Genomic DNA, 20134 nt, shown 5'->3' with positions numbered 1-20134 from the left:
TCATTTAACACCTCAGCCTTGCCCCTTGCCTCCATGTGTAAATCCCCTTTTTGGTCCCTAATCAGCCCTATTCCTCCTTTTACCACCCTCTTACTATTTATGTACCGTTAGAAGACTTTGGAATTCTCCTTTATGTTGGCTGCCAGTCTTTTCTCATAATCTCTCTTTGCTTTTCTTATTTATTTTTTCACCACCCCTCTGAACCTTCTGTATTCTGCTTGGTTCTCAACTGTACTTTCAACCTGGCACCTGTCATAAGCACACTTTTTCTTCTTTATCGATTTCCTTTTTCATCTAGGGCGCTCTGGATTTGATTGCTCTACCTTTCCCTTTTGAGGGAATGACTGTGCCCAAGCCATTTCTTCTTTGAAGGTAGTTCATTGTTCAGCTTCAGCAACATCAAAATGTTATTTTCACGTGAGCTGGGGTTGAAGAATTTTATGGACAGCCTGCGTTAAGGTTGATAACTATATATAAAGAAAGAAACAACTTGCATTTCTAGAGCGTCTTTCACCACCTCAGGATTTCTCAAAGTCCTCTACAGCCAACCAAGTGTAATCACTGTTCAAATGTAGGAAATGTGGCAGCCAATTGAGTATAGCAAGCTCCCATAAGCAGCAATCAGATAATGACCAGATCATTCGTTTCCATTTCAATCAATTGTTTGAGGGATAAATATTGACCAGAACATTTAGTGACAACTTCCGGCTCTTCTTTGAAAGAGAGGTATGGGATCTTTAACATTCATCTGAGTGGTTAGATAGATCAACTCAAAACTGCAGAGGATTAATTCTCATCAATGCCTTAAGAGTACTGCTGCTACAGCTTAACTTACTCTATAACAAAAACAGAATTACCTGGAAAAACTCAGCAGGTCTGGCAGCATCGGCGGAGAAGAAAAGAGTTGACGTTTCGAGTCCTCATGACCCTTCGACAGAACGAAGGGTCATGAGGACTCGAAACGTCAACTCTTTTCTTCTCCGCCGATGCTGCCAGACCTGCTGAGTTTTTCCAGGTAATTCTGTTTTTGTTTTGGATTTCCAGCATCCGCAGTTTTTTTGTTTTTAACTTACTCTATACCTGACTTACTCTATACCTGACCTCATTAAGCAAATGAGCTCAAAGCAGGAAAGAACAAAGTTGCAATAAACTAGAATAAGTAAAATTCCTGCATGGTGCAACACAATAGACAGCAGGGAAGTAATGAACTATAGAAAGTAATGAACTACAGAAAATAAAAACAAAAATTGCTGGAAAGAGTCAACTTGACTACTTCTAAAATAGGAAAAGATAATATTTCAGGTGTAATACTTCATCAGAACTCTTTTGGCCACCTTAACCGATTTATGACAGACCCACTGTATATTTTAAGTATTTTACTTCAGGTTTGCAGCAGTTTTTCTCTTTATCTGTAATGCCTAGGGATATTGGGGCCATGCCATCAAGCATCTTGGTTTCTGTAAGACATGGTTTCCAGTCATATGCTCTAGCATACTGATAAACTTCATTGTTAGTATGAGAATGAAACCTTTGCAGCCTCAAGTGAGCCAATGAAACTCTCCCAAATGTAGTGACCAGATTCCCCAACCTGTCATAGGGATGTGTAACTGAGCCATATAATAGGTCTCCTCAGACCCAAGTCATTGGACAATGGAGTCAGCCATATAACTATCCTCCACAGGCTCAAGCCACAGGCTTATTGAGTCAGCTGCGCAAGGCTGGGAAAATAATTTGGAAAATAAAATAACATGTGGACGTGCTACAGGTCATGGCTTCAATGATCACTTAAACTAAAGAATTTGCTAGGAAGTCATGTAGCAAAGCAATAACAATATTGAAGAAACAAAAGGGGACAAGCAAACACACATACGTCTGCTTTGTTTTGAAGTCAAACAATATTTCTGGAAGCACTTTAGCCCTAAACACACATTATCTTGAGACCTGGCAGGCAGTACTGTTTATCCAAGTAACTATAGTCACAAATTTTCAGACCTATATTGGTCTTCTTCTTCAGGTGGCTAAGAATGAGATGTGCCTTGTGCCAACAGAAGAGAAACAGGAAATTACCTTCTGTACTGCAGCTAGGCACTGTACAATTTTATGAATTGTACATTATGTTCCACAGGTCTTTGTGTATCACCATATCAAATCAAGGCAAAGACCTTTGTTTGTTCACTTGGGCTGTGAAAGTGCTTCACTTGCCAGCGACGTGCCCAGCCAAGTGGTGCCATACTTCGTTCACAGTGTGACCCTGACATAACATGGTCGGTCACTGGTTAACAGGTAACTTTTCCACGGCAATGGTGCAGGGGTAGGGGTGAAAGAGAGTAAGTATAGAACTGAACATTTCTTTCTTGTGATCTTAATACATTGGTAAACATAGGACATCAATGTTACCCATGCACAGCTAGATCATGAGTCTCGAGTTAAATTGCTTAAAGGGATTAGGGGGATGCTGTGCTAAAATTGGGCGGGAGGGAGAGATTTGAACTGAAAGATTTTTCATAAGGTACATTTCAAATCGAGGTGAAACTATATAAAAACAACGGCAGGCTCGGATTTGTGCAAACCACGATACCTTAGGGCATCAGTGGCTAACGCAGCAGCCATTTGTGCATAGCAAGATCCCACAAACAGTGATGACATACATGCCGACCTTTCTTTTTGGAAGTCCTGGTCGAGGGAGGAATGTTGGCTAGGAGGCTGCGGGATGGAGAGTTTCAGGGGTTTTTTTTTACAAATAGCGCCAGGGGAATTTCAGCATTCACCTAAATCACTTGCACAAGCTTTTGTGTGGCAGTGTGGTGCAATGGGTAAATGGAGGGCATTCACCTCTGGGACCTACAATCAAACTCTGTAATGGACTGAATGTTTCCCTCCTTTGGTTTATTACAGTATTGGTCAACACATGACAGTTTTGCTCAGGAAAGGAATAAAAAGGCTGGTGTGAGGAATTATATTTGTGCAGTGTCCTCAAGCTGAGATTATGGCACATTATTGGCGCACATTACCCTGTAGCTGACACAAAGATAAATATAGTCAAAACTCTAGTTTAGTTTTTCATGGATACTACAATCCACTCTTCAGCGGGCCTTACCTACCCTACTTGAAGACCATTCAGATACAGATCACTTTTCGTATGACAAAGTGCTTCTTGACACTTTATCAGTTTTACAAACCTCTGGTTGTGGGGTTCTGGTTTAGCTTCAGTGCTCAGCACAGACATTTTCTTTCTTCATTTAGTAGCATTAGCTCTGTAAGGTCCCCTCTCATTCACCTTTTCTTGATCAATCCAAGCCTTTCTACCATTTCCTAGCTCGGACACCAGGGTTTGGCTATTTTTCTCATGCCTCAGTGACTAGAACAAAATGCTGCGTTTAAGGCAAGGCTGACCAGAGCGTTCTGAAGTTTTAGCACAACACACTCAGACTTGAACTCTAATGAATTGATTGCAGCTCTGAAATGGCTAAGTGTATCATCACTGTTTAGTTCAATTTCACTCCTAAAAAAATCTGGTGATTTTCACATTGCAATTTGTGAGAGTTTGCTGTGTGCAGATTGGCTGCCATGTTCCTCAATTACAACGGTGACTGCACTTCTAAAATACTTCATGGGCTGAAAAGCACTCTGGGATTGCTTGGGGTTGTGACAGGCGCTATATAAATGTAAGTTCTTTCTTTTCTTTTATCACTTGATAGAATTTGCTTTTAGTCTCACTTGGTATCTACAGGAATAGAATCCCTTCAGTACAGATTTTAGTTTTATCAATGTGTCTAGAAAATCCACGCAAATTACATCAGTCATTAATGTGGGCTGCTGAACCCCCTTTGACAGGTAGCATGTTTCCCTGGCGAATACATCCAGCTAACACATTTACATCCTTAAGCAATATCAGTTCTTCTTTGGTATTAATCCATCTAGAGTCCCATAGGCAAGCTAGACACTAATAATTGGCAGCAAAAGTGGAACAGCCTTCCACACTCTACAGTCTGAAACTCTGCTGTTTACTACCTGTGACATTTCAACAAGTTTCAACAACTGACTTTCTTTGCTTTATTTAACATGAACATTACAACGCCCTTAATAAAGTCAAGTTCAGGACCATAAGTTCATGATACCATAAACAAGCTTCAGCATTCAGACATGATGGTCTTGGTGTTGATAACAACTGTCACTGAACTGACCTCCTATCCTGTAAAACCAGGGCTCAATGTGGTTACCATTTGGTTGGACACATCTGCCTCGCTTTCAACTTGGCTGCTGCACTGCTGTACGTGAAGGTGTTAAACCCATTGCCAATTTTATTGTTACAGTCCTGCACAGAGAGTGTGTCATGATATGTGGAATGGTTATACAACCAAGGCAGGTGGGGTGGGTGATGTTGTCCAGTCCATCGAAAAGAAATTGGCTTATTTCCTGTAAAATGCATTTCGTAATTTCTTCTTCCTTTCTGCTAAGTCCCTGGCACATTATAACCATTTCACAGCCATGACAGCATGACTAGCAAGCAAGTGCAGTCACCTTTCTTTCAATGTCAAGTCATGAGACAAAGTACAACCATTAGCTTTGGGGTAGATCGAGATAGGTCAGTAGAAAATGCTTCTTCTCCTCAGCCCGTTTTTGCACTTTTTTTTTGAGGGGGAAGGGGGGTGGGGAGCAAGGGACAGGGGAAGAGCTGGCAACTGGACTATACTCATTGGAGTTTACAAGAATGAGAGGTGATCTTATCGAAACATATAAGATTCTGAAGGGGCATGACAGATAGATGTGGAGAGAATGTTTCCCCTTGTGGGGGAATCTAGAACTAGGGGGCAGAGTTTAAAAATAAGGGGGTCTCCCAATTAAGATGGAAATGGATAGATATTTGATTGACAATGGAGTTAAGGGTTATGGTGGGCAGGCAGCAAAGTGGAATTAAGGACACAATCAGATCAGCCATGATTATATCGAATGGCGGAGCAGCCTCGATGAGCCTATTTCTTATGATCTTATGGAGCAACAATGCCACTGGCATGGGCCTAAAGGTAAGCTAGCAGCGTGCCATTTCGATTAGAAAATTGCACATGGCATTGGGATACATATGAGCTGGTGAGAAAAAAACCTTAAAACAGGATTTGCAATGGAGAGGGGAGTGAATTAATTAAAAGGCAGCAGTCCACAGAGAATAATGTGCAATAGCCAGCAGAAGCTACAGAGGAACTAGAGGCCTGCCTATTGTCTACAGGGAGGAACAGTTAAGTTGCTAACAAGAAAGTAAGGCAAAACTCAATATTCAACTCAAAAGGATTTACCTGCTCGGTGAGCCATCTTCACACAGACTTCAATCTTTTTATGCTCTTCGAAACAGAGTCCTGTGATTCGACGTGGTAACAGCCCTCCATCTGAACGGATGAACTGATTGAGCAGCAGCACATCCTAGTGGGAAGCAACAAGAGAAAACAGCTGACTCCTAACCAGTTAGCACAAAGTGGAGGAGGAGGAGGGGGTTGGGGGGATGGGAGGAGGATGGTTGCAGGCACTTAACGTAGGAACAAGAATAGGCCATTCAGCCCCTTGAGCCAATTCCACCATGGAATTTGATCATGGATCTTAACCTGTCTTGGTGTCGTAACCCGTAATACCCCTTGCCAAACAAAAATTTAATAATCTGTTTTGGCCTTTTCAACAGCTCTTAAGGGAAAAGCGTTCCAGGTTTTCACAATCCACTGCAGGTAAGAGTGCTTCCTGACATCATGCCTGAACGGCTGGGCTCTAATTTTCAGGTTATGCCCCTTGTTTTGGGGAGGTAGTTATCTGGGGTAACAGGTATTTAATTTGAGCCTCAAAGCAAGGTACAATTCATTATAGTTACACAACTGAAGCACATGACTTGAGGAAGATGGAGGCAGCATGTGTTTTTACCATGAAGCCTGTGAAATAATCACTCTTGTCTCCTACATTTGAAGCAGGTTTCGTACATTTGCTCACAGAACAATGCTGCATGCCAGGAGCAGCCAACCACTGCTCCCTTTTCGGACTTTCCCTGCCTTGTTGAGAAACCTTCTCCAACTCCCCCCAGCCTCTGCTCTGCCTGCTTCTTTCCACCTTGCTGCAAGTTAGACCTAGAGCTCAGTGGAGTAGGAATTGAATTAACATTTATCTAACTCTACAGCAATCAACAACTGTGCTGCAATGTTCTGTTCCACTCCACTGCAGAAGAAAATTGAGGAAGCAACTTTGAATTAAAATGCCCTTGTGAAATCTTATTTAAATGAGTGACTTAAATGGAAAGTTTTGCATGTATTTTCATAAAATGTTGATACATAGATACAACCACCTTTTCCCAGCTCCTTCCCTCAACTACCCTCCTTTAGACGAAAGACAGGATTCATCCAGTGTGTGAAAATCTTCAAAGATATGCGCACGACTCCTCAGTTGATCCAACCTCAAGTCAAACTCAGGATGTACTTTGTCTTCCTAGCTTGGCACTCTGTCACTGATTTATAGCTCTCTCCAACTGTGGAGTCTGTGTACATCTAAAAGGCACAGTCTACCCTCACTAAGATTAATTCCCTCAGCTTGAAACTCGATTAACCATTTTTGGTGACCAGCAACTTAAATCCATTAAATGACAAGTGATGTAGAATTACAGAATGTTACAGCACAAGTGAAGACTATTCAGCCCATTGTACCTTCTTGACAGTTATCCAGTTAGTTCCGCTTCCCTGTCCTTTCCCCGTGGCCCTGAAAATGTTTCAACTTAATATTTATCCATTTCCCTTTTGAAAGTTGTTATTGAATCTGCTTCCACCACTCTTTTAGGCAGAGCATTCCAGACCATAACAACTTGCGCGAAAATAAATTCCCCTCTTTTCTCCCTTTCTGGTTTTTTTTTTTGCCAATTACCTTAAATTTGTATCTTCTGGTTACTGATCCTCTCCCCAGTGGAAACAGCTTCTCCTTATTTACACTATCGTGCACCTTCTCATTTGAACACCTCGATTAAATCTCCCCTCAACCCTGCCCACTTCAAGGAAAGCAATCCAAGAGTTTTTAGGCTCTGAGGTAACTGAAGTCCCACATCTCCGGCACCATTTGTTCAGGGCAAAATAAATCTGTTCTTCCTCTTATGGTGCCAGAGGATCCACCTCCACCTTTGGTACAGAATCTTGGTGTCTGCCTAACTTATGCACTCAAGGTCTGGAGCGTGGCTTCAACCCATAGTCCGCCAGATCACTGGACAGAATGGGAGAGGCTACCAGCTGAACCAAGCGGGTTGATTGGGTTAACAAATCTCAGCCCAGGCAGCAGAAGGGGCACTAAAACTGGCATCAATATCCAGCAGCTATGGGACGTGAGTAAATCAGAAGAGAAAGAATTAGCCATGTTTCCCATTCAGGATCACCCCAACATTTACCGTCACTGAAATGCATCAGTGTGTACGGACAAGGGATAAGAAAAGGATTGGATCCATTGAAAATAGCTTGCCTGAACTCCCTTTCTAGCTCACGTAGAAAATATGAGCCATATACCGAGTACAGTCACTTTGCTTCCTCGGGCAGCAGTGGAGGCTGGGTCACTGAATATATTCAAGGCAGAGTTGGATTCTTGATTGACGAGGGAGTCAAATGTTATGCGTGTGTGCGTGGGGGGGGTGGGGGGGGGAGAAGCAGGTGGAGGGAGGGAGGCAGGAAAATGGAGTTGAGGCCACATTCACATCAGCCATGATCTTACCAAATGGTGGAGCAGGCTTGAGAAGTTGAATGACCTACTCCTGATCCGAATTCGTACGTTCACTGGCAGCTCCCCTCCTGCATGGGAGAAGAGCACCGGCCACTTCCATTCCCCAGCGAAAAATACCAGTCGCTAACCCGAAAAAGGTGGTTAGCCAAATCAGCTAATTTACAGTGGCTAAAATAAATGTTTATTTGACAACAATCATCAAGGTCTTTTCAACTACACTTCCGCCCACTCACTTGACCACCTTCCTCTCCCCACCAAGGCTGGCTCACAACATTCTTAATAAGCAAATCACACCCTCAACATTTTTTGAACCCAGCCAATTTTCTTTCTTTAGATATACTTAAGTGACCCCCTTCATTATTCCAGACCTTCTGGGCTCCACTTCAATTACAGACCACCACTGCATTGAGTTCAGTGACACAGCAATTTCAGCAGACTTCTGACAAAGTAAATTCCTCACACTTTATGCTATATACAGACCCTGACTCTGCAAGCTAGCTGACCAGCTCTGAAATTCTTTTTTTTTTAATTAGACAATTTTAGAGCTCAGCGAGTAAAATACTAATTTAATTTAAAAGCCAAGGGAAGTCCAGCACCCAATATTTGAGTGAGGAAACAGCTCCCATTGTTCACTGCAGTTACTTTGCACTCAGTGCTGCCACATTCTTGAGAACTTGCCAACCTCAGCTGGACAAGAGATTTCTAAAGACTCCAAAATTCCAGAATTTGAGGTAAATATTGATTATCTAGTTAAACCTTTCTTAAAGTGAAATGATAGCTTAAACAGGTGAAGGGAATTTTGTGGGGGGTGGGGAATCTGTAATCTGTAAATAAAGCAACAATTGGCTTACTCGAGGTGCTTTAACTGGTTCTTATTTCAGGACCACACCATATGAGTGTTGCACTGACTTCGGGCAGCCTGTTTCTGAAGGCAAGTTGCACTCTGATTTTACACAAATACATCAAGGCAGCTCCTTTTATTTACACTGTTAAGATTAGGCTCCTAATCCCTTCACCATAGAAGGTTAAGAGGTGATCTAATTAAGTTGTTTAATAAGACTGATAGAGTAGATGGGAGAGAAACCATTTCTTCTGGTGACTGGGGACCAGATGGGGTATGGGATGGGGTATGGGGTGGGGTGGGGTGGGGTGGGGTGGGGTGGGGGGTGGAAATCTTAGCATCAGAGCTAGGCTGTTCAAGCTTGGTGTCAGGAACCACTGTTTCCCACAGAGGGTAGTGAAACTCTGGAATATTTTCCCCCATCCCAAAAGGTTGCTGAGGTTGAGGAGAAGTTGACTGATATTTTTGTTAGGCAAGGGTATTAAGGGTTATGGAATCAAGGCAGGTAGATCAGCCATGATCTAATTAAATAGCAAAAGAGGGACTGAATTCCTATTCCAATGTTGCCATATCCTGACAGCAGGATCAGATTTATGATGCCGTCGAGATAAGTGAGCTGGACTTGTTTCTGTTACACAGAGCAGCTGACAGGTGGGAGACCAGGTAACCCACTGCTTAAAGTGAATATTATAGGGCAAAAGCCCCCTCAGAAGATTAGCACGCTACACTGTCAGCTCTGGGATATCCATTCCTTCCCAGTCCCATAGGTTGAAAGTTGGCTGTCAGTGAAATGACTCTGGGCCATCTCAGCCCAGTTTCCAGTCAGAACTTGATCTGGGGCAAATGGGAAAAATTGGTACAAGTGTCAATGTATATGAGGTTCAAATAATACTTGCCCTTATATCAAAACATTTTAAACTTTTTGACATGACTGATTACGTCAGCAAAAGAGCTTTTCACAATTGATCCTGCTTTGGTCTTTATCTAGCAGCTGAACAAACTCCTGATCATGGTTTCACGTTTAAGATGGTTTTCCTCCAAGCTGGCCTTTGAAGATTTCCACCATCCGTTACAACAGCAAAGATATTTGAAGGACCCACCAAGCCTGTGCTCTTTATTTCAACACACCCACTGTCACACACCCAAGTTCTTATGCTACTCACAACCATAAGGCCATAGAAGTCTACAGCACAGGAGAATATTCAGCCCAGTGTTCTTTCACCCCTCCCCCAGGGTCTATTACACAGACAAAGTGGATCCTCTTTGCTCTCTGACTCAAGTCTACGAAAGAGACACAGTGGGATTAATCTGCTTCCCCTCTGAGATCTGAGGCAAAGTCACAATGGGGGTCACTCTCTGGCTCAGCTATGGCTCAGTTGGTAGCGCACACAGATCTCAGCCAGAAGGTTGTGGGCTGAAGTCCCACTCCAGAGGCAACACTGAGGGAGTACTGTATTGTCAGAGGTGCTGTTAAAAACAAGGCCCTGGTTGCCTTCTCAGGTGGATTTTAAAGATCCCATGACACTATTTTTAAAAAAGGAGCTGGGGAGTTATTCCTGGTGAACTGGCCAAAACTTAACCCACAACCAACATCACACAAAAATATCTATTCATTATCACATTGCTGTTTGGGCCAGGCTCAAGCAAAGCTGTGTGATAGCCTCATACTATTTACAATCTACCTGACAGAGGCTTTTCACCTCACCAAAGATCAACAGCCCTCCGGTTACAATATTAAATACCATCTAGATGGAAAACTCTTTAACCTTGGTCGCTTCCTAAGCAGGAAGTTCTCTGTCATGACATGGTCAGCACTGCACCCTCAGAAAATATCACCCGCAAGCGGACAAAAAAATGATTGGCTGCCCGTTCTTCTCAAGGCTATGTGTGGGTTGGTAGAGCTGTGCACAACAGGAATTGCAGCTTTTTAAAGAATAATTCACTATATGAAATACTTTCAATGACAAACTGGCCATGAGGTGGTAAAAGCATAGATGAAGGTAATTTGGCAGATAGGTTGAAATAGGGACACAGTGGGGAGGGGGCAGGTGCAGCCAGTGTTTTGTGATTGAAAGGATATGGGGCTGGAAGCTCATCTCAAGCTATCCCTTAGCATTAAGGTAAAGACGACTTGTATTTATATAGTGACTTTTGTGACCTCAGGATGACCCGAAGCACTTCACAGCCACCAAGGTATTTTTGAAGTGTAGTCAGAGGAGCAATATTCAAAATGTGGTCGCAAATTTGCAAAACATGGTGGCAAGGTCCCAAAAAAAACAGCAATATGATAAGGACATGATCATCAGTTTTAGGATTTGATTGAGGGAAAAATATTGGTCAGGACACCTGGAGAACTCCCCTGCTCTTCAAATAGTGGCAGGGGATCTTTTACATCCACCCACTAAGCCAGACGCAGCCTCACTTTAATTTCATCTCATTGAAAGGCGGCACCTCCAACAGTACAGCACACTCCCCTGGCACTGCAGTGGGAGGTCAGCCTAGATTATGTACTCATGTCTCATACTCCGATGGATACATTATGCAGCAGGCAACAGCGAAGTGAAAGCTGTAGACCCACTGGATAGGAAAAATCAGCCGCTAATAAGTCACTGAACTGGAGTTGAGAAACAAATTATACCATTCTGCTCCAAAGTACTCAGTGTACTTTTCCAACACACCCAGGTGCTTGCTAAAAGGAATGCACAAAAAGCTTCCTGTTGTATGACAACGCAGTGCAGGACAGCACGTATCTGGGTGGAACACATTAACCAGATCCAGTCATTTCCACTCCTCATTCATCCATTACTAAAGTATGCCACTCTGTCGACAGCCCAATGTTGTTTCCAGTCTCTGTTCAACGCTATATAGATGATACGTATGACATAATCTCACATTCTGTCCAGCAGGATAAACACAAGTTACAGATTCCCCAATTCCTCACTCACATCTTTTTGCGGGAGCTTTTAATAAGTATTAAACCACAGTAACTAAATCAAGCTTTCCAAGATACTTCACAGGAATATTAACAAGAGAAATTTGACAGCAAGCCACATAAGGATTTATTAAGACAGATGACCAAAGGCTTGGTATTTTTTTTAAATTCATTCACGGGATTTGGGCATCACTGGCTGGGCCAGCATTTATTGCCCATCCCTAATTGCCCTTGAGAAGGTGGCGGTGAGCTGCCTTCTTGAACCGCTGCAGTCCATGTGGTGTGGGTACACCCACAGTACTGTTAGGAAGGACAAAGAGATAGAAAGCAAAAAGGTAAATGGAGAGGCAGAATGGTTTAGGAAGAGAATTCCAGAGCTTAGGGCAGCTCAATGCACTTTGACTTGCATTTATAAAGTTTTCATACTGTTGATAAATGGTTGAAGTGCCATGACCATTATGGAGCCAAATGCAACAGCTAAGCTTCCTTAAAGCAAACACAAGATAAAAGAGTAGTCAATGTGATTTATTTTTTTCTATTGTCAATAGTTGAGAGAAAAGTGTTGACCAGCACACCAGGCAAACATGCTGTTGTTCCTCTTGCCACTGTCACAGCACTTTTCAGCATCCATGTGGGCAAGGCCTCGGATTAACTCAGAATTCATTCAGCACTTATATTTTGGCTCACTGTATTTGCAGCAGCCTTCTGCCTACAGCACTGAGTGAACGCTGCATTCTTGGCCAGCAGTGACATGCTGCAAGTCCATTGGTCAGCAAAGTTTCTGCTGGGTCTGGTCAAGCATGCAAAAGGCATGCTTCTGTTATAGGTTGGCGGAACCAGTTTTGAGGGTAGAGGTGGGTTTTTGGTGACGGGATCAGCTGTTAAAGATCATGTGGATTTGGGTGCACCACAGAATCATAAAAGGGATTGGAACACAGAATGAGGCTATTCCACCCATCCTGTCTCTTTGCAAGAGCAACTCAGCTAGTCTCATTCCCCTACCCTTTCCCGGTAGCCCTGCAAGTTCTCTTTTCAAGTGTTTATCCAATTCCCTTTTGAAAGCCTCCACCACACTCGTGCACTGCAGTCTAGATCCTAACCAGTTGCTGCACGATGAAGGTATTCCTCCCGCTACGTTACACATATAAGTCATGTAGGCCAAAAGCTCTGCATTTGTTCAAACTGCATCATTAGTTTGGCTGAGGTCGGGTGTGCCTCTGGGTGCAAATATGGCGGGGGTGCTAACAGTGAAATCTGTTGAAAAGAAATGGTGATAATAGTGAAGTTGCCGAAGTGATTCAAGAAGGAGTGGAAGCCTAGTGCTCAAGTCGTAGGCTGGATCACAAACCCAAGGACAAGTGAGAGATAAGCTGACACACACACTGACATGTCAGTGCTTGGAAATAGCAGTGCTTTCTATAGTGGGCACCCAGTGTCAGGATCAAGCACACCCAACACGACTCAACAATGTTCCTCAGTCCCAATCTCCAAAGAGCACTTACCTTGGGATAACAATGTTCCAATTATTGCTGGAGAGAGCCATGTTGTTGAAGCTTTTCATCTTGCATTCATCAGGACAAACACAAGAATGCCAAATTTCAAAAACAATTACAACAATTTATACTACAGGAGGAAAGGATGCTAATTGGTTGGCAAGTCGATTCTCATTGGCTGAGGCATTGCCATGGAGAAAGCAGCTGGGAACGATAGGCATCCCAAGCTCCAAAGTAATTAAAAAAAAAAGGCCTTGGCCAATCAGAACCCTTTTCTCCTGTAATGTAAGTTGTTGTAACTATTTGAAATTTGACATTCTGTGTTTGTCCTGTTGAGTTCAAGACAAAAATCTTCCACAAAGTGTCTCTCTTTTCAGCAACTTTCAAGTTCTATACTACCAAGCAACTGATTGTTCCAATTCTCTCACCACCCATTTACCACCAAGGTAAAAAGTTAGGAGCAAAGTAGAAGTTCTGTTCTGTGCTCATGTTCAATAGTTTGAGACTGCCTAAAATCACCTCAGATCAGAGCTTACTACTGTATACACACAATTATTCACAGCACAGTAACAGGCCATTCAGCAACTAGCTTAAGCTGGCGTTTAGACTCCCACCCACTTCATCTAACCCCATCAGCCATAATCTTATTGAATGGCGGAGCTGGCTCAAAGGGCTAAGTGACCTACTCCTGCTGCTAATTCATATGTTTTTGTGCATATTTTTTGCCTCATGTACTTATCTAATTTTCCTTTAAAGGCATCTATGCTATTCTTCTCAAATACTCCAAAATGCAGAGAACTCTACCTTCTAATCACTCTCTGGATGGTTGTAAAAATGAAAGCCATTCATTAAAATACCCTATTACACAAACCGATAATTCCTAAATGCAATGTACTTACTGTATAGTTATATTTATGCTTCAGGTTCCATCTGCAGATTGGACACTGTCCTGAAGGGTTTGGAGGCTCAGATGCCACTGGAGAATTCTCGACTTTCTTTCCTTCAATCTGAAAGCAGAAGCAACAAGTGTGACCATTAAGAAGGTGACTATAACCCCTTCACTGGTCTGCAATAATGCTGAGTTCAAAGGCCTCCTCAACAAAACTGAAATTCGCCCAGCTGCAAAGAAAGCAGAGGGACAACAGGGACCAAGGACAGTCTGTCACCGCAATCCTAAAGTTCTGAATGTGACTTGACAGCAATTTCTTGTGTCCAAGAGGCTCGAAAATTACAGCTGGTTCTTCCGACTTACCGTACCAGTATAGGAACATAAGACATAGGTACATAGGACTTAGGAGTAGCAGTAAACCATTCGGCCCTTTGAGTCTGCTCCACCATCCAACAAGATTATGGCTGATTTGGTTGCGGTCTCAATTCTACTTTCCTGTCTGCCCCCCCATAACCTTTGACTCCCTTGCTTTTCAAAAATCTGTCCAACCCTGCCTTGAATAAATTCAATGACCCAGCCTCCACTGCTCTCTGGGGAAGAGAATTCCACATACTAAGACCCTTAAGAGAAAAAAATTCTTCTCATCTCCATCTTAAAATGGAGACCTCTTATTCTTAAATTGTATCCTCCAGTGGAACAAGTGGAAACATCGTCCCAGTACCTATCCTACCACCTCCCCTCAGGATCTTGTTTGTTTTAATAAGATGACATCTCATTCATTTAAACTCCAATGGGTATAGGCTTGTTCAACCTTTCATAGGATAAGCCCTTCATCCCAGGAATGATTCGATTGAACTTTCTCTGAACTGCTTCTAACGCAATTATACCCATTTTTAAGTAAAGAGACCAAAACTGTACACTACCCCCTGTACAGCTATAGTAAAACTTCCCTACTTTTATATTCCATTCCCTTTGCAATAAAGGTCAACATTCCTTCCTAATCACTTGCTGTACCTGCATACTAACTTATTGTGATTCATGTACCAGGACACCCAGACCCCACTGTACCACCGAGTTATGCAATCTCTTTTCAATTAAATAATATGCTGCTTCTCTATTTTTCCCGTCAAAGTGAACAAGTTCACATTTTTCCACATTATACTCTGCCAACTTTTTGCCCACGCTATCTATCTATATTATTTTGCAGATTCTGTACCTCCTCTTGACAACTTATTTTTCTACCTATCTTTGGTGTCATCGGCAAATTTAGTTGCTGTACATTTCATTCCCTTCATCCAAATCATTGATATAGACTGTAAATAGTTGAGGCCCCAGCATTGACCACTCTCCCACCCCACTCCGTGGCACTCCACTAGTTACAGCTTTCCAACCCCAGAAAGACCCATTTATCCCTACTCTGTGCTTCTTGTCACTTAACCAATCTTTTATCCATGTGAATATGTTACCCCCTACACTATTTTCTCTTATCTTGTGTTATAACCCTTTGATGCAGTATCTTATCAAATGCCTTTTGGAAATCCAAGTAGACCACATCCACAGGGTGCCCTGCCAGAAAGTGATGGAAACAAGAATCCATATTAGCCAACTGGGCTGAATAGTCTGTTTCTGCACCATAGATTCTATATAAATCTATGTAACTTCAGTTGTATCTTTTCCCTTTGGCATCACTTCAGTACTTCCTGTGCTGATCAGCCTGCTGCTAATCCTGTCTGCCTGGATATTGTGAAAGACCTCAAACAAGCCCTCTACATTTCTCCGATCATTTCTGGAATTCAATTAATCTCTTAGACCAGAGCTTTAATACTTCTGGCAAGTCAGGCCCCACCAAAAATACTGCAGCATAGCAGGCCATTTAGCCCATCGTGCCTGTGCTGGCTATCTAATGAGTCCTACTCCCCTGACCTTTCCTCACAGCCCTACAAATGTTTTGGTGTCAAGAAAATATCCAACTTCCTTTTCAAAGCTACGACTGAATTTGCTTTCATCACTCTTTCAGGCAGTGCATTCCAGATTAGAAGAGCGAGAAAAAAATTATCCGCCTCCTGTCTGCTTCTTTTGCCAATTCTCTTAAATCTGTCCTCTGGTTAGTGCCCCTCCTACCAGCTGAAACAATCAATCAAAGCATCTCATAATTTTGAAGACTTCCATTAAATCTCATCTTAACCTTTCTGGGTCTATGGAAAAGACGGGGGAGAAGCCTGAGAGCAAGTTTCTCCTCCTCCGCTCCCTCGACAGTGCTTTTTCACCTTAATTTTAAAAAAGGGTTGAGGGACTTGGGAAAAACATACTAAGACAGGTGTGGCTGAGGCTTGGTTCATGCAGTCCTCTCGGACTCCTGGCCAGAATGTAAGAAAATTTCGATCATTAGTCAGACAGTCCTCCTCTCAGTGCTCATCTTCAATCTCTCTTTCTCCACCCTAACATTCTTTCCACTTTCCTTTAATTTTCTCCAAATCCAACATTGCAGCCACTGCTTCTCCATCTCATTGCTTCAAAGTTTTACATAGATCACATTTAGGTCCTTTAGATTCATTCCTGGGATGAAAGGGACGAGCGATTGAGTACAATGGCCCTCTCCTCTCCAGAGTTCAGAAGAATGAGAGCTGATCTCTTTGAAACATATAAAATTCTTGGAGGGTTTGTCAGGGCTGAGAGGCTGTTTCCGCTGGCTAGGCAGTCAGGACTGAGGGTCATAATCTCAGGGTCAGGGGTCGGTCAGAAAACTGAGAGGAGGAGAAATTTCTTCACTCAAAGGGTTGTGAACTTATGGAGTTCTTTATCCTGAGGGATGTGGGGGCTCAGTCAATGAGTAAATTCAAGACAGATGGATTTTTGGACACTAAGGGAATCAGCAAAATGGGGATAGGACAGGAAAACGGAGTTTAGGTAGAAGATCAGCGATGATCTTACTGAATAGCAGAACACCCCCGAGAGATTGTATGGCATACTCCTGCTTCAATTTCTTAAATTTTTATGTTCCCTGCATCTTTAATGATCTGAAGTGAAGACTGTTTCCATCAATCTTATCCAGGACATCAGAACAGTACAACCCTTTAGCCTTCCTTTGTTTTCCCCACCCCATTTCAATCTGTGTTATAAATCTCTGATCCTTCACCTAAGTTTCTCAATTGAAAAAAAACACAACATGCTGGCCTCCTCTCCTAAAATTGGACATTATACTCAGATGATGATTTTTTTTTTGTGTGTGAGCGTATGGTTGTTCAGTTCTACGGCGATTGTTAGTCTGCTGGTCCCACAGGTCAGTCATAGCACATTTTTAGATTGGATGAGGCACTGAGGCAGCTGTACTCACCATTATGGTCTGTCCATCCTGGACCCTTACAACTGTAAAGCAAACAAAAGGCACTGTTTGAAAACCAATATCTACTATACTACATATACCCACATATGTCCAAGGCTTTTTACAGAACTATTAATCGCAAAATACATCAGAAATACAATTCCAAGGCAAAAGACCATCTCTTCAGTGCTTTTATATTTGCCAGTTAAACTTCTTTTAAAATGAGCTGAAATCACAATTACACCCATCAAGCTCGTCCAAACGAGAGATTGATTGCAACATTAAGAAAAACTTTCAAAAGATTGTTTGCTGTGAGGACATGTTCCCTCTATTTATCAGATTAATTTTATTAGCTATTCTTTTCTGCATTTCTTCAAGTCTTGTGCTAACCTGCTCTCATTCAGGTGGCTATGTCAATCTTGAACCAACCAACAGTAGGTCTCGAACATTGAAACAGGCCATTCAGCCCAACTGCACGAGCCTCCTCCCACCCCTCTTCATCTAACCCTATGAGCACATTGTTCTGTTCCTTTCTCATGCATGTGCTTGTTGTAACCTGCATAAACTGGTCCTGCCTTGCCTTTTTAATTGTTTCACTAGTTCTCAACTTATTCGCCCTTTCTCTCTACCAGCGCGAGATCTGTAACAACCAAAATGATCTTATCCTGGGTTCAAACCTCATCAAGACATTGATCATAAAAATGATTGAAGGGGTACAGATGCTAATGTTGAATCACCACCATCCATCCTCTTAAAGGATGGACACCAAATAGACACCTTACTAATGACGCAAATTTACCAAAAATGAGTGAAAACATTAACTGATCATTTTCTGAGGATTTTCTTTAACCTCGGGTTGGATATTTAAGATGGTGAATGGGCTGGCAATCAAGCGGCATGAATTAAGGCACATTTCAACAGTTTAGTGTTTTGTAAATTTCTTTACCTGGAGTGGTTAGAAAGTTGAATCTACTGCTACAGGGGTTAATTCAAACAAGTAGTACAGCAATGCCAACCATTGCTCAGTTGGTAGCACTCTCGCCTTCAAGAAAGGTACACTAATACGTATGTGTATGTAAGGCACTGAAGGTCACATGAAAGGCTGATAGCGCAGTTAGTAAAGCATACAGTTTCCTGGGTTTTATTAATAGGAGTTTGGAGAACAAGAGCAAGGAGGTTAGGCTGAACTTGTATAAGACACTAGTTCAGCCTCAGCTAGAGTATTGTGTCCAGTTCTGCGCGCCGCACAAGGATGTGAAGGCATTGGGGAGAGTGCAGAAAAGATTCATGAGAATGGTTGCAGGGATGAGGAACTTCAGTTATGGAGAAATTGAAACAGTTTTCCTTCAAAGAAAAGGCGGCTAAGAGGAGATTTGCTACAGATATGCAAAATCATGACGGTCTGGACAGAGCAGACAGGGAGAAACCATTCCCACACATGAAATGATCGAGAATGAGGGGGCACAGGTTTAAAGTAATCAGTTTAAAAAGCAATAGTGATAGGAGGAAAAACTTCTTTATGCAGCAAGTGGTTAGGGTTTGGAATGCACTGCCTAAGAGCGTGGTGGAGGCAAGTTCACATAAAGCATTCAAAAGGGAATTGAAGACTGTAATCTGAAAAGGAAGAACGTGCAGGGTTATGGGGAGAAGGCAAGAGCATGGAACTAGGTGAATTGCTCATTTGGAGAGCCGGTGATAGGCCGAATGCCCTCCTTCTGCACCGTACCAATTGTGTGATTCTGTGACAGGGAAGGTGAGGGGAGGTCCCTGCGGTGTATAACCACCTGCATGCAACATCTGAGCCAAATGTCGTTTCTGAGCTGCAAATTCTACATGACACATTTTGCTTCCAGCAGACAGTCTGAGGAGTGGGTAAAACAGGAAGAGCAGCCCTGCTTTCTCAAACCCAGCAATTATAGAGTCCCCATGACCTGTCAACCTTATGGCTCAGCCAAGAGATGCTCCCTAATCCGCTGTCCAAGAGGACCCCGCCCCCTTCTCGCTGGCCCCGCCCCCTTCCCGACGGCCTCCCCGCCCCCTCACGCCCGGCGCTAGTCGCTGCCGGCCCTCGCCAGGCCCCCGCACTCACTTTCCCTCAGGCCTCGAGCTGGCACCAGCCCTGCCGCAGCGAGCTGCCGCCACTTTCCGTTAACGACGTCTGGTGCAAATCGCTGGCCGGAGATCCAGAGGGAAGTAGCTTTAGCCGCCCGGCAAACAGAGCGCAGGCTCCTGATCGCCGCCATCTTCCAGCAGCGGGAGGGAGGGACCTCATGATGGACCATTTCCGGTTCCGGCTGTTAATCAAACCCAGACTCACCCCCAGGAGCAGAAGAGGAGTTCACAGCAGTCAAATTTCACATGATTCACACTTGTACCATTTTCAAATACTGGTCTGTGTTTTAATTTTAATATTAATTATAAAACAGACTTTGGTAACAGGCTTAAGAGCAAAATACTGCGGATGCTGGAAATCAGAAACAAAAACAAAAATTGCTGGGAAAACTCAGCAGGTCTGACAGCATCTGCAGAGAGGAACACAGTTAACGTTTCGAGTCCATATGAGTCTTCATCAGAGCTAAAGAGGAATGTGGCGAAATACATACTGTATGAGGGGGGGGTGGGGGGTGGTACAGATGAAGTTGGATAGAGGACAAGGGATAGGTGGAGACAAAGGAGAGATTGCAAAATATGTCATAAAAGAAAGGTCAAATGGGTGTTGATAGTGGTGATACTGGCTAAAGGATGTGCTAATGGTGACATCAAGAGTAGAAAGCAGAATGAACAAGTGACAGATGGCCCTAGTGGGTGAGGGGAGGGGCGGTGTGGGAGAAAAGATTGAAATAGGCTAAAAGGTGGGAATAAAACGAATGGAAATAAATTTTAAAAATAATAATTATAGAAATAGGTGGGAAATATATATATATATAAATATTTC

At 42.9% G+C, this 20134-nt stretch overlaps 1 protein-coding gene across 1 annotated transcript in view; it reads right to left on the bottom strand.

Moving 5' to 3' along the window:
• mrps18a (mitochondrial ribosomal protein S18A) overlaps window positions 1-19465 on the bottom strand; it is an 82818-nt gene extending 63353 nt beyond the window's left edge. Inside the window, exons 1-4 of the mRNA XM_041188465.1 lie at window positions 19289-19465; window positions 17212-17243; window positions 13888-13995; window positions 5292-5415 (exon numbers count right to left, since the gene is read on the bottom strand). Of these exons, the coding sequence (XP_041044399.1) occupies window positions 5292-5415; window positions 13888-13995; window positions 17212-17243; window positions 19289-19442 (418 nt within the window). The 5' untranslated portion in view covers window positions 19443-19465. The remainder of the gene's footprint in view (window positions 1-5291; window positions 5416-13887; window positions 13996-17211; window positions 17244-19288) is intronic.
• Window positions 19466-20134: the final 669 nt, after the last annotated feature.

This window comes from Carcharodon carcharias, chromosome 5 (genome assembly GCF_017639515.1).
Source record: "Carcharodon carcharias isolate sCarCar2 chromosome 5, sCarCar2.pri, whole genome shotgun sequence".
Lineage (NCBI taxonomy): Eukaryota > Metazoa > Chordata > Chondrichthyes > Lamniformes > Lamnidae > Carcharodon > Carcharodon carcharias.
This window is presented reverse-complemented; position numbering and strand designations above follow the sequence as displayed.